Source organism: Trichechus manatus, unplaced genomic scaffold, assembly GCF_000243295.1.
Source record: "Trichechus manatus latirostris isolate Lorelei unplaced genomic scaffold, TriManLat1.0 scaffold00024, whole genome shotgun sequence".
Lineage (NCBI taxonomy): Eukaryota > Metazoa > Chordata > Mammalia > Sirenia > Trichechidae > Trichechus > Trichechus manatus.
The window spans coordinates 4,625,125-4,639,768 of NW_004443960.1; the positions used below are offsets into that span (position 1 = coordinate 4,625,125).

Here is a 14,644-nt window from a genome sequence, read left to right on the forward strand (position 1 = left end):
ATGCTCTTACCCACGTGGTAACTGGATTCCTTTGAAAGAGGGTCCAGAGTGGCTTGAGATGTGTAGGGGGAACACCATTCTCAGGGATCCCCCTTTGCCAGCCCTCTGAGCCTGGACCCCTAGGAACCGCAGGGTGCAATCTCCCCTGGGGGATAAGGGTTCCTAGTTCTAATGCTTCTGTTTTGTCAAAGCATCCAGCTTCAAAATATGGCAGGAGGCAGCTCTGTCCTTCTGACCGTGGGTGGGGGAACGCCGGGCTGGCCTAGTGGGGACTGGGGTGAGACCAAGGACACCTGGGCATGGTCCCATTTCTTTCTCCACCTCCTCCCCCTGCTCCGGGACAGGTGACACTTCTCTGGGGAGCCTGGGTGGGGGGGAGTGGGGGAGGAGGTGTCTGTCCTTAGATGTCAGCGCTATTTTTGGACTCGTGTTGATCCCGATTATGGGGCACGTGGGCTGTGGCAGGCGCTTGGAGCAGACCCCACTTGGGTAACATCAGCCACAGATGCCAGGCACAGCCCCCCACCGCCCCGACCCTGGCACTTCTAGAACTGGGCACGGACTCTCGCCCTTCTTGAGCCCTGTTCATGGGCTTGGGGGTCCTCTCCAGCCACTCACCCAGCTCTGCACCTGCCTGAGGACCCCCTGCCCTGAAGCAGGGAGCCAGCCCCGAGCCGGTGGCTGGCCTGAGGTGGCTTCAAGGACAGCAAGGCTCAGTGCCATGGAGCCGAGCTCGACAGCCACTTACGCTCAGCACCAAGCCCTGGGAAATGATCCAGGTGTCCTTTCTAGCACCCATTTCAGCTCCCTCATAACCTCATGGTGACCCCGAGCAGTAGGGCTGTGTATTAGCTCATTGACAAGTGTGGAAACTGAGGCACTGAGAAGTTAAGTAACCTGCCCGAGGTCACACAGCTCGTAAGTGGTGGAGCTGGGGTTTGTGCCCAGGCAGGGGGCTCCAGAGTCTGTGCTGTTGACCTCAGACGAGATTCGCTGCAGCTCACAGGGGGCACCAGCCAAGGGGTTCACCAACAGCATGTATATTAATATGTATATATACCTGTTGCCATCAAGTTGATTTCAACTCGCTGCGACCCTATAAAACAGAGTAGAATTGCCCCATAGGGTTTTCTAGGCTGTAATCTTTACAGAAGCAGATCGCCAGGTCTTCCTCCTGAAGAGCTGCTGGGTAGGTTCAAATCACCCACCTTTCTGTTACCAGCCGAGTGCTTAACTCCTGCGACACCAGGGCTCCTTTAAACCCAAAACCCATTGCTGTTGAGTTGATTCGAGCTCATAGCGACCCTATAGAACAGAGTAGAATTGTCCCATAGGATTTCCAAGGCTGTAATCTTTACAGAAGCAGACTGCCGCATCTTTCTCCCGTGGAGTGGCTGGTGGGTTTGAACCACTGACCTGTCAGTTAGCAGAGCTTAACCACTGTGCCACCAGGGCGCCTATGTGTACGTATACATTCATAATATACCAAATATGTTCACATGAGCCCTGGGTGGCTCAGTGGTTAAGAGCTCGGCTGCTAACCAAAAAGTCAGTAGTTCGAATCCACCAGCTGTTCCTTGGAAACCCTATGGGGCAGTTCTACTCTGTCCTATAGGGTCGCTATGAGTCTGAATCCACTCAACGGCAAGGGTTTTTTTCTTTTTTTTGGGGGGGTGCCTTAAAAATTATGTGTGTGCTATTATGAGAACTCAAGAAAAGGTTTAAACACAGAAGAAAACAGTCTTTGATGGTTATGAGGGTGGGGAGGGAGGGTGAGGGTTATTTACCAACTAGATAGTAGACAAGAATTATCTTAGGGGAAGGGAAGGACAGCACACACTACAGGGGAAGTCAGCGCAACTGGACTAAACCAAAGCTAAGAAATTTTCTGCATACAATCAAACACTTTGAGGGACAGAGTAGCAGGGGCGGGGGTCTGGGGACCATGCTTTCCGGGGACATCTAGGTCAATTGGCATAGCAAAGTTTATTAAGAAAATGTTCTGCATCCCACTTGGGTGAGTGGTGTCTGGGGTCTTAAAAGCTTGCAAGTGGCCATCTAAGGTGCATCAATTGGTCCCAACCACCTGGAGTAAAGGAGAATGAAGAACACCAAAGACACAAGGAAAGTATTAGCCCAAGAGACAGAAAGGGCCACATAAACCAGAGACTTCATCAGCCTGAGACCAGAAGAACTAGATGATGCCCAGCTACCACCAATGACGGACCGGGAACACAACAGAGAGTCCCTGATGGAGCAGGAGAAAGGTGGGGTGCAGAACTCAAATTCTAGTAAAAAGACCAGACTTAATGGTCTGAGACGGGAGGAACCCCAGAAAGCATGGCCCCCAGACTCTCTGTCAACCCAGAACTAAAACAATTCCTGAGGCCAACTCTTCAGACAAAGATTGGACTGGACTGTGGGACATAAAATGATACTCGTGAAGAGTGTGCTTCTTAGCTCAAGTAGATACATGAGACTAAATGGGCAGCTTCTGTCCGGAGGTGAGATGAGAAGGCAGAGGGGGTCAGGAGCTGGTTGAATGGACATGGGATATCCAGGGTGGAAAGGAGGAGTGTGCTGTCACAGTATAGGGAGAGCAATTAGGATCACATAACAATGTATGTATAAGTTTTTGTATGAGGGACTAACTTGAAATGTAAACTTCCACTTAAACCACAACAATAAAAAAAAAAAATTCTGTGTGTGTGTGTGTGTGTGTGTGTGTGTGTGTGTAAAACCACCCCACCCCGATCCCTCTGCGCTCACGCCCGCTCTCCCCCACCCCCAGGCCTACGAGAAGCGCTTCCCCACCTGCCCGCAGATACCCGTCTTCCTGGGCAGCGAGGTCCTGCGCGAGTCCCGCAGCGCCGACGGGGCGGTGCACGTGGTGGAGCGGAGTTGCCAGCTGCGCGTGGAGGCCCCGCGGCTGTTGCGGAAGGTGGACGGGGGCAGAGGGCGTGGGGGACCCGAGGCACGGGGACCCAGAGTTGGGCAGGGGGCGGGAACAGGGGTGCTGAGCGGGGGCTGCGCCGGGGTTCAGAGGCCGGGGATGGGAGTGAGGGAAGAGAGGGAATGGGGGTCCGGGAGACCAGGTATGGGCGGAGGTGCGGCGTCCAGGGTTCTGGGAAGGGGTATGTGATGCCGGGGGTGGGGGGACTTAGGGGAGCGGGCGGCGGGGCGGGGACCAGGCAGCGGGATCGGGGCTGGAGTGCTGGGCGGCAGCAAGGGTCCCGGTGGGTCCAGGTCTGGGGGTCCTGGGCTAGGTGTAGGATGGCTGGGGGGAAGGGTCCAGGGCCGGGGCGGGGGCGGGTGGGGCTGGAGACGTGAGGCCGGGGCGCGGGGAAGGGATGTGGGTGGGGGTCGGCTGGGATTCTGGTCCGGGGGTTCGGGGTCGTTCCCCACCCCGCGTGCTCCACGGCCAGCTGCCCTTCTCTCGCAGATCGCGGGCGTGGAGCACGTCGTCTTCGTTCAGAGAAACGTCTTGAACTGGAAGGAGAGGACGCTGCTCATTGACGCGCACAACGAGACCTTTGCCAGCCGCGTGGTGGTCCGCGAGAACTGCAGCTACACGGTGAGCGTCGCCGTGTGGCCCTGGCACCCGCCTCTGTGCCCAGCGCTGTGCCGGCATGCGCTTTCGGTCCCCAGCCCCTCCCTCCCTCCCTCCTAGGCCTTGCCGGAGGCAGCACGCCCAGTTACATTAGCAGGTCGGATTAACAGCAGCTACTTTTGTAGTATAAGGTTTTCCCTGGCTACTTTTTTTGTGGGGCATAGATTGCCAGGTCCTTGTTCCTAGTCTGTCTTAGCCTGAAAGCTCCGTTGAAACCTGTCCACCGTGGGTTGCCCTGCTGGTATTTGAAATACCGGTGACATAGCTTCCAGCATCACAGCAACACACAAGCCACCACAGTACCACACACTGATAGACAAGTGGTGGTTTTTAGTAAGTCTCAAATATTGCTCGGGACATACTCATACTAAAATATTATTCATAGTTTATCTGAAATTCAAATGGGACCGGATGTCCTGTATTTTATTTGCTAAATCTGGTAACCCTGCTCCCTCCCTTCCTCTTTTCCTCCCCTCTTTCCTTCCTTCATCAGACTGTGCCCCAGTTTCCTCATCTGCACAACGGAGTTTTGTTGATTTTATTCTGCTTTAGAAGAAAGTTTACAGTGCAAATTAGTTTTTCATTCAAAAATTTATGCACAAATTGTTTTGTGACATTGGTTCTAATCTCCACAATGTGTCAGCACTCTCCCCCTTTCCAGCCTGGGTTCCCTGTGTCTATTCGTCCAGTTTTCCTGTCCCTTCCTGCCTTCGGTCTTTGCTCTTAGGCAGGTGTGGCCCATTTGGTCTCATATACTTGATTGAACTAAGAAGCACGTTCCTCACGTGTGTTACTGTTTGTTTTATAGCCTGTCTCATCTATGAGCCCAAGTGTAACAATGATTGTGAGGATGGCGCAGGACTGAGCATCGTTTTGTTCTCTTGTACATGGGGTTGATACAAGTCAGAACCCACTCAATGGCACCTAACAACAACAACTAATCATTGACTGAAAAGTAGGCTTTGAGAGCGGCTTTAGTTCTGAGTTAGCAGGGTATCCAGGGGCCATAGTCTCAGGGGTTCCTCCAGTCTCTGTCAGACCAGTAAGTCTGGTCTTTTTTTCTTTTTTTTTTTTTGTGAATTTGAATTTTGTTCTACATTTCTCTCCTGCACTGTCTGGGACCCTCTATTGTGATGCCTGTCAGAGCAGTTGGTGGTGGTAGCCGGGCGCCATCTAGTTCTTCTGGGCTCAGGCCGGTGGAGGCTGTGGTTCATGTGGTCCTTTAATCCTTTGGGATAATATTTTCCATGTGTCTTTGGATTTCTTCATTCTCCTTTGCTCTGGACAGGGTGGGACCAAGAGATGTGTCTTAGATGGCTGCTCACAAGTTTTAAGACCCCGCATGCTATTCACAAAAGTAGGATGTACAATATTTTCTTAATGAACTGTGTTATCCAGTTGACCTAGATGTCTCCTGAGACCGTGGTCCCCAGCCCTCAGCCCTAACAGCTCGGTCCCTCAAGATGTTTGGAGTGTCTAGGAAGCTTCTATGACTTGGTCTTGGTCAATTTGTGCTGACTTCCCCTGTATTGTGTGTGGTCTTTTCCTTTACCAAAGTTGACACTTGTCTGCTATCTACTTAGTGATTTCCCCTTCCCAACCCTCCCCTCCTTTGTAACCATCACAGTTTATTTTTTTTCTGTCTATACACCTTTTCTTGAGTTTTTATAATAGTGGTCCGATGCAATAGTTGTCCTTTTGTGATTGATTTATTTCACTCAGCATAATGCCCTCCAGATTCTCCATGTTGTTAGATGTTTTGCAGATTCATCATTGTTCTTCATTGTTGAGTAGTGTTTCATTGTGTGTATGTACCATAATTTGTTTATCCATTCATCTATTGATAGGCACTTAGGTTATTTCCATCTTTTTGCTATTGTGAATAATGCAGCAATGAACATGGGTATATATATGTCTATTCACATGATGGCCCTTATTTCTCTAGGATATATTCCTAGGAGTGGGATTACTGGATTATGTTATTTCTATTTCTAGCCTTTTAAGGAGGCTCCCCCCCTGCCAAGAATTTGTCAGTTTGTCATACTGTGGGGGCTTGAACACTTATGACTGAAGACCAGACAAGTTGTGGAATGACATCGAGGACATCATACATGAAGGAAGCAAAAGGTCATTAAAAAGACAGGAAAGAAAGAAAAAAACAAAATGGATGTCAGAAGAGACTCTGAAACTTGCTCTTGAATGTCGAGTAGCTGAAGCAAAAGGAAGAAATGATGAAGTAAAAGAGCTGAACAGAAGATTTCAAAGGGTGGCTCCAGAAGACAGAGTAAAGTATTAGAATGACATGTGCAAAGTCCTGAAGACAGAAAACCAAAAGGGAAGAATTCGCTAAGCATTTCTGAAGCTGAAAGAACTGAGGAAAAAATTCAAGCCTCGAGTTGCAATACTGAAGGATTCTATGGGGAAAATATTAAACAATGCAGGAAACATCAAAAGAAGATGGAAGAAATACAGAGTCACTATACCAAAAAGAATTAGTAAACATTCAGCCATTTCAGGAGGTAGCATATGATCAGGAATTAATAGTATTGAAGGAAGAAGTCCAAGCTGCACTGAAGACATTGGTGAAAAACAAGGCTCCAGGAATTGACAGAATATCAACTGAGACGTTTCAACAAATGGATGCAGCGCTGGAAGTGCTCACTCGTCTATGCCAAGAAATTTGGAAGATAGCTACCTGGCCAACCAACTTGAAGAGATCCATATTTATACCTATTCCCAAGAAAGGTGATCCAACTAAATGCAGAAATTATCAAACAATATCATTAACATCACAGGCTGAATCTCATTCAAAAGCAACCACAACAGTGCATCAACAGGAAACTGCCAGAAATTCAAGCTGGATTCAGAAGAGGACATGGAACAAGGGATATCATTGCTGATGTCAGATGGATCCTGGCTGAAAGCAGAGAATACCAGAAAGATATTTACCTGTGTTTTATTGACTATGCGAAGGCATTCAACTGTGTGGATCATAGCAAATTATGGATAACGTTGAGAAGAATGGGAATTCCAGAACACTTAAGTGTGCTCATGAGGAACCTGTACACAGATCAAGAGGCAGTCTTTGGAACAGAACAAGGGGATACTGTGTGGTTTAAAATCAGGAAAGGTGTGCGTCAGGGTTGTATCCTTTACCATACCTATTTAATCTGTAAACTGAGCAAAGAATCTGAGAATCTTGATGATACGAAGAAGAACAGGGCATCAGGATTGGAGGAAGACTCATTAACAACCTGCAATATGCAGATGACACAACCTTGCTTGCTGAAAGTGAAGAGGACTTGAAGCACTTACTGATGAAGATCAAAGACTATAGCCTTCAGTATGGATTACACCTCAACATAAAGAAAACAAAAATCCTCACAACTGGACCAATAAGCAACATCATGATAAATGGAGAAAAATTGAAGTTGTCAAGAATTTTATTTAACTTGGTTCCACATCAGCACCCATGGAAGCAGCAGTCGAGAAATCAAACGATGCATTGCATTGGGCAGATCTGTGAAAGACTTCTTTAAAGTGTTGAAAAGCAAAGATGTCACCTTAAAGACTAAGATGCGCCTGACCCAAGCTGTGGTGTTTGTCATGGATTGAATCGTGTCTCCCCAAAATATCTGTCAACTTGGCTCAGTCATGATTCTCAGTATTGTATGATTGTCTATCATTTTGTCACCTGATGTGATTTTCCTATGTATTATAAATCCTATCACTATGATGTCAATGAGATGGATTAGTGGCAGTTATATTGATGAGATCTACAAGATTAGGTAGTGTCTTAAGCCAATCTCTTTTGAGATATAAAAGAGAGAAGCGAACAAAGAGACAGGGGGACCTCATACCACCAAGAAACAAGAGCCAGGAGAATAGCGTGTCCTTTGGACCTGGGGTCCCTGCACTGAGAAGCTCCTCAAGCAGGGGATGATTGATGACAAGGACCTTCCTCCAGAGCCAACAGAGAGAGAAAGAAAGCCTTCCCCTGCAGCTGATGCCCTGAATTTGGACTTGTAGCCTAATTTACTGTGAGGAAATAAATTTCTCTTTGTTAAAGCCACCTACTTGTGGTATTTCTGTTATAGCAGCACTAGATAACTAAAACATGTTCTCAATCACCTCATATGCATGTCAAAGCTGGACAACGAATAACGAAGGCCGAAGAAGAATTGACGCCTTTGAATTATGGTGTTGGCAAAGAATACTGACTATTCCATGGACTGCCAAAAGAACGAACAAATCTGTCTTGGAAGAAATACAACCAGAATGCTCTTTAGAAGCAAGGATGGCAAGACTACATTTCACATACTTTGGACATGTTATCGAGAGGGAGATCAGTCCCTGGAGAAGGACATCATGCTTAGTAAAGTAGACAGTCAGCAAAAAAGAGGAAGACCCTCAACGAGATGGATTGGCACAGTGGCTGCAACAATGGGCTCAAGCATAGCAATGATTGTGAGGATGGCGCAGGACTGGGTAGTGTTTCGTTCCTGTCATATATAGGGTTGCTGTGAGTCAGAACTGACTTGACAGCACCTAACAACAACAGCAAAGAGGCTCCATCTCATTTTCCATAGTGGTTGTACCATTTTACATTCCCACCAGCAGTGCATAAGAGTTCCAATCTCCCCGAAACCTCTCCAACATTTGTTATTTTCTGCTTTTTTGGTTAGTGCCAGTAATGTTGGGGTGAGATGGTATCTCATTGTAGTTTTGATTTGCAATTCTCTAATGACTAGTGATCTCATGTGTCTGTTAGCCACCTGAATGTTTTTGGTGAAGTGTCTGTTCATATCCTTTGCCCATGTTTTAATTGGATTTGCAAAATGGGGTTAATCATCAAACCCATCACATAGCTTGTGGTGAGGATTAAATGAAGTAAAATAGCCAAACCCCTTAGACCAACACCTGGTACATACTATGCCCTGTGTAGGTATTACCTCTTTTTCAAAAAAATTTTTATTTATTTTTTTGTTTTTGAGAATATACACAGTAAAACATACACCAATTCAAATTTCTTCATGTGCCATATAGTGACACTGATTACCTTCTTCAAGTCGTGCAACCATTCTCACTCTCCTTTTCTGAATTATTACTCCCCTATTAATATAAACTCACCATCTGTAAGGTTTCTGTCTGAACTTTCAAGTTGCTGTTATCAATTTGATCCTATATAGATAGTTCTTAAAAGAGCATAATGCTCAGGACATTCGTTATTAGTTAAACTAAGCTATTGTTTGGTTTTAAAAAGACTTCAGGGGATATTTTCTTTTTTTTTTTTTTTAATTGTTGTGCTTTAAGTGAAAGTTTACAATTCAGGTTTGTCTCTCATACAAAAATTTATACACACATTGTTATGTGACCCTAGTTGCTCTCCCTATACTGTGACAGCACACTCTTCCTTCCTACCTGGGATTCCCCATGTCCATTCAATAGCTCCTAACCCTCTCTGACTTCTCTTCTCGCCTCTGGACAGGAGCGGCCCATTTAGTCTCATGTATCTACTTGAGCTAAGAAGCACACTCTTCACGAGTATCATTTTATGTCCCGTAGTCCAGTCTAATCTTTGTTTCAGGGGATATTTTGGGTTTAAGGTTTAGAGATTATCTCAGAGCGATAGTTTCACGAGTTCATCCAGCTCCCATGGATCCAGGAGGTCTGGATTCAATGAGAATTTGGAATTCTGTTCTACCTTTTCCTCCTTTTGATCAGGATTCTTCTATAGAATCTTTGATTGATATGTTCAGTAATGGTAGCGGGGCACCATCCAGTTCTTCTCGTCTCATGGCAAAGGAGGCAATTGTTCGGTATTACCTCTTAATATAATTAATTATTGTTATTATTATTCTCCAGCACGTTCTGATTGAGCACCTGCCGTATGCTAGGCACCTTGCCAAGGCTGGGCTCCCAGCAGTGGGCCAGACGGCTGGCCCCCTGCCTTCACTTTCCACAACTGCAGCTCCTTTCCAGCCTCCTGGAATCTAGTCCCAGGATGCTCAGATGTTTCCCTCAAGGGAGGCATGGGTCGTAGTTTTTTTTAAATCCCTTTTAGTGTGATGTTTCTCAGAGGGAGTTCTGCCGTCAGCTGAATCAGCATCACCCAGGCTGCTTGCTGTGAAATGCAGATTCCCTGGCTCTACCCTGGACCTGCTCAGTCACAAGTTTCTAGGGCTGGGCCCAGGAACCTGCATATTTAACAGACTCCCAGGTGGTAATTCAGCCCACGGACTTTGAGGAGCCCTGATCTGAGGTGTGCAGAATAGCTCTGTCAGCGAAGTTTGTTTTTGCTGTTATATATATAATTCTTAATAACATGTGTTTGTGTAGGTGATATATGTATAGTTTTTTTATAGTATATTTTACTTATTTTGAGGAGCCCTGGTGGTGCAGTGGTTAAAACACTTGGCTGCTAACTGGAAGGTCCGATTGCCAGGTCTTCTGTCCCACGGAGCCACCGGTGAGTTGGAACTGCCAACCTTTTGGTTAGCAGCCGAGCGCTTAACCATTGTGCCACCAAGGCTCCTACATAATACATATACCAAAAAAAACCCTGTTACTGTCGAGTCAATTCTGACTCATAGCCACCCTATAGGACAGAGTAGAACTGCCCCATAGGGTTTCCAAGGAGCAGCTGATGGATTCAAACTGCCAGCCTTTTGGCTAGCAGCCAAGCTCTTAACCACTGCGCTACCAGGGCTCCTCATAATATATGTAGATGATATTATATATCTTATTTTATACATACAATATTTTATATATAATATTATATATATATTATATACACGCGATATTGCATACAGAATATATACGCATGTTGTTGTTCGGTGCCATCCAGTCGGTTCCGACTCACAGCGACTCTGTAGGACAAAGTAGAACTGCCCTAGAGGGTTTCCAAGGAGTGGCTGGTGAATTTGAAATGCTGACCTTTTGGTTAAGCCAAGCTCTTAACCACTATGCCGCCAGGGCTCCAGATATGCATAGTATATACATAATACATACATGATATTATATATGATATTATATATATACACACACATGTATATATACATACACACACACAAGTATCTATCTATCTAGTCCTTGGGTAGTGCAAATGGTTAATTTGCTTGACCAAAAGCTCAGTGGTTCCAGTCCACCCAGAGGCACCTTGGAAGAAAGGCCTGGCGATCTACCACTGAAAACCCTATGGAACACGGTTCTACTCTGACATACATGGGGTTACCATCAGTCAGAATCAACTTAACAGCAAATGGTTTTGCTCACAGACACACAGACACACACACGTAAGGCACAGGGGCACGGTTATCACCCTGACTTTCGCACCACCCTGCTGAGCTGTCTCTTTGTTCCTTAACAGTTTAGACTTTGGGCAAGGTCCCTTGGCACTGTTGCCTCCCCAACTTGGGGTTGTCCACAGTGTGTCCTGGCTGTGTCCAGGTCACTGGGAGAGCCTTGGGGGAGGACTTAGCATCCCCACACTGAGACCCTGTCACCACACCACTTCTGGCTTTCAGGTCCACCCCGAGAATGAAGACTGGACCTGCTTTGAGCAGTCCGCCTCCCTTGACATCCGGTCCTTCTTTGGCTTCGAAAATGCCCTGGAGAAGATCGCCATGAAGCAGTATACAGCAAACATCAAGAGGGTGAGAGGTGGGCTCGGGTCCTCACCCAGACCTCGGAGCCGCCAGTCCTGGGTTCAAATCCTGCTCTCCCAACTGACAACCCATGTGATCCTACCTTCCTGGGCTCAGTCCCCTCATCTGTAAAATGAGTGTAGTAGTAATGACCATATCACCTGAGATAGTGGGCAGAAAATACCGGTCCATAGCGGGTGCACCCTCATCACTGTTCCGAAGCCCCCTGATGTTGGCCTTGTAGAGTGAACTCTCTGGATGGAGGAGGGACATTCTGCGGTGACTTTTCCTGGTTAAAGTGATTGCTGCTTGGTTTAAAGATCTCAGACTTATCACTGAGTAGAGGCCTTTTAGTGTAATGGGACAGGTGGAATTAATTTTAATGGTATATTGCATTTAACATGCTATCAATATGAAATTAGATGAGACATTTTACATTCTTTCTTTCATACTGTATCAGCCTCTTGTGGCAGCTATAACAAAGTAACTGGGTGGCTTGAAACTACAGAAATTCGTTCTCTGACAGGTCTGGAGGCTGGAAGTCTGAAATCAAGGTGTCAGCAGGGCCATGCTCCCTCTGAAGGCTCTAGGGGAAGATCCTTCCTTGTCTTGTCAGCTTCTGGCGGCCCCAGGCATTCCTTGGCTTGTGGCAGCATCACTCCAAGCTCTGCCTCCGTCTTCACAGGGCTTCTCCCTCTGTGTCTCTTCTCTTCTTGTAAGGACACCAGTCTTACTGGATTAGGGTGCACTTTAATAGCTCATCTTAACTTGATTAGGTCTACAAAGACGCTATTTCCAAATAGGGTCACAGTCTCAGACACTGGGGGTTAGGACTTGAACATACCTTTTTGGGGGACACAATTCAGACTGTGTACTATATATATTCAACAATCACATGTGCTAAGTTTTGGAATGTGGTGTGTGTTACACATATAGCACATCTCCATTCAGAACAGGCACATGTCAGCTGCTCACAAGCTGTGTGTTGGGGCTGGGCCTGGGCCCAGCAGGGGCAGCCCTGAGGCTGGAGCCCCGGCCGCCCTTCCCTGCTGATGTGTCTCGGGGTCTCTGGCTTCCAGGGGAAGGAGGTGATCGAGCATTACCTGAACGAGCTCATCTCCCAGGGTATCTCTCACATTCCCCGGTGGACACCTGCCCCCGTCCGAGAGGAAGACATGCGCACCCAGGCTGCACCGTGGGACCCGGACCCCCCAGAGGCCGGCAGGTGCAGCAGCGCTCTGGGCCTGGCTCCCGAGACAGCCGCTGTGGACGGTAGGTCCCTGCAGGCGAGGCCAGTACCAGGTTTTGCCCTTGCGGCTCCCTGCAGTCCCAGGAAGGCCACAGCAGCTCCACTCGCTCTGCGAAGGGAGAATTGCCCCGGGCCCCTTGGGTTGAGTCTGGGTCCTGGACGGACTGCAGGCCCTCCCTCTTCTGGCTGCTCTGTCCGTCCTGGTCCAAGAGCCAGAGCTGGTTCATTTCTAGATCAGGGATTGACCTCTGGTGACTCAGCACTGCTTTTTCCTCTGGTTTATGACTGTTTTTAATAATGTGAGCAATGCATGACCATGGTAGAAAACATTCAAATTGCTCGGGAGATGGACAGTGAGAACTCCTTTCCTCTCCCTCGAGGCCCCGGTAGTTTTGTGTTCATACTTCCTGAAAATATCTAAGCATATTTAGGTTGTTATTGTTTATAGTTGCTGTCGAGTTGACTCTGACTCTGGAAGACCCCATGTGTGCAGAGTAGAGCTGCCCCATAGGGTTTTCAAGGCTGTGACCTTTTGGAAGCAGAACACCAGGCCTTTCTTCGGAGGCATCTTGGGGTGGGTTCGAACTACTAACCTTTTGGTTAGTAGACAAGAGCTTAACCGTTTGCGCCACCCAGGGACTCCATATATATAGGTACATATATGCATATATAAGGAATCCTGGTGGCACAGCAGTTAAATGCTCAGCTGCTAACCGAAAGGTCAGTGGTTCGAACTCATCAGCCGCTATGTGGGAGAAAGGTGTGGCAGTCTGCTTCTGTAAAGATTTACGGCCTAAGAAACCCTATGGGGCAGTTCTACTGTGTCCTATAGGATTGCTATGAGTCAGAATCAACTCGATGGCAGTGGGCTTGGTTTTAGCTTTAACGTTTCTTAAACAACTTTCTATATCAGACCACGGGTCTTGTTTCACTGCATCATGGTATTCCATAGTGTGGCTGAGCCATTGTTTAGCTAATTCCCTTTTGATGGGCATTTAGGTTGCTTCAGGTCTGTTTGTTTTTTTTTAATACAAACAATGTGGTACATCTTTGTACTCAAGGTAGGTTTTTTTTAAAAAAAAAAAGTATATTTGCATAAAATTTAAAAAGTGGATTGCTGGGTCAAAGGTGATGTACAATTAAAATTTTGGTAGATATTACCTATCTACCCTCCAAAAAGTTTGCACTAATTAACAGTCCCACCAGAAGTGTGTAACTGTGTCTATTCCTGACTCCACCCCCACTTCCCACAAGACTGTTATTAAATGCTTTAAATTCTTGAAAGATGCAGAACAGTCACTCAGTTCTTTAATTATAGGTGGGGCTGAGTATTTTTTCATGTTTAGAGATCTTTGTTTTCCTCTTTTGTGAATTCCTGTTCCTGTCCTGTTTCCATTTTCCTATTTGCCCATCAATTTCTTATTGATTTATAGGAGCTCTTTGTATATTAAGGCAATTAACCCTTTATCATGTTTCAAAGAATTTTTAACAACTTGGAAGATATCTACATATAACATTAAAAACTAGGATACAAAACTGTACATACACCATGAGCCTAGTTTTTAAAAAATGGGCCCCTGAAGTGTAGGAGTTTGCCTGATTCCAGGATACTCGGATGATAGTGCCATGTAACTAATATGCCTGGAGCTGTGTTTAAAAAAAAGACAAAACAGTTGCCCTAGAGTCACCCCTGACTCACGGTGACACCATGTGTATCAGAGTAGAACTGTGCTCTATAGGGTTTTCAGCGGCTGATTTTTTTTGGGGAGAACAAAACTCATTCATTCCAAGGGTATTTATTCCACACCAACTCTACACCGGCTGGCTGCTAGCATGCCTGCACATTTTTCTGAGCACGTCCTGTGCCTCTTCCAGCACACACATTTGGTGGTGTCATCCCTTTTGTGTCCCCTCTTGTGCCCCAGCCTGTCCTTCCCTCTCTGTCTACGCTCCTCCATTGCCCCAGCAGGGCTGGCACTCAGGACAGCTAGCGGAAGCTGCAGTCACACCCCTTCCACCCTGTACTGAATCATGGCTCCTTTGTGCTCAGGAGAAAGGACCTTCACATATGCCTGGAGGCCGGAAGGATGCTGGGATCAGTGGCCTTGTTTTCTCCCTGCCCATCCCCTCCCCGTCTCC

The 14,644-nt window shown here is 46.9% G+C and overlaps 1 protein-coding gene across 1 annotated transcript in view; it reads left to right on the plus strand.

Annotated features, from left to right (window-relative positions):
• The window catches only part of SEC14L5 (SEC14 like lipid binding 5), a 42,583-nt gene that overhangs the window by 14,172 nt on the left and 13,767 nt on the right, over positions 1-14,644 (plus strand). The window contains exons 2-5 of the mRNA XM_004373231.1: positions 2,792-2,941; positions 3,443-3,574; positions 11,137-11,265; positions 12,336-12,528. Of these exons, the coding sequence (XP_004373288.1) occupies positions 2,792-2,941; positions 3,443-3,574; positions 11,137-11,265; positions 12,336-12,528 (604 nt within the window). The remainder of the gene's footprint in view (positions 1-2,791; positions 2,942-3,442; positions 3,575-11,136; positions 11,266-12,335; positions 12,529-14,644) is intronic.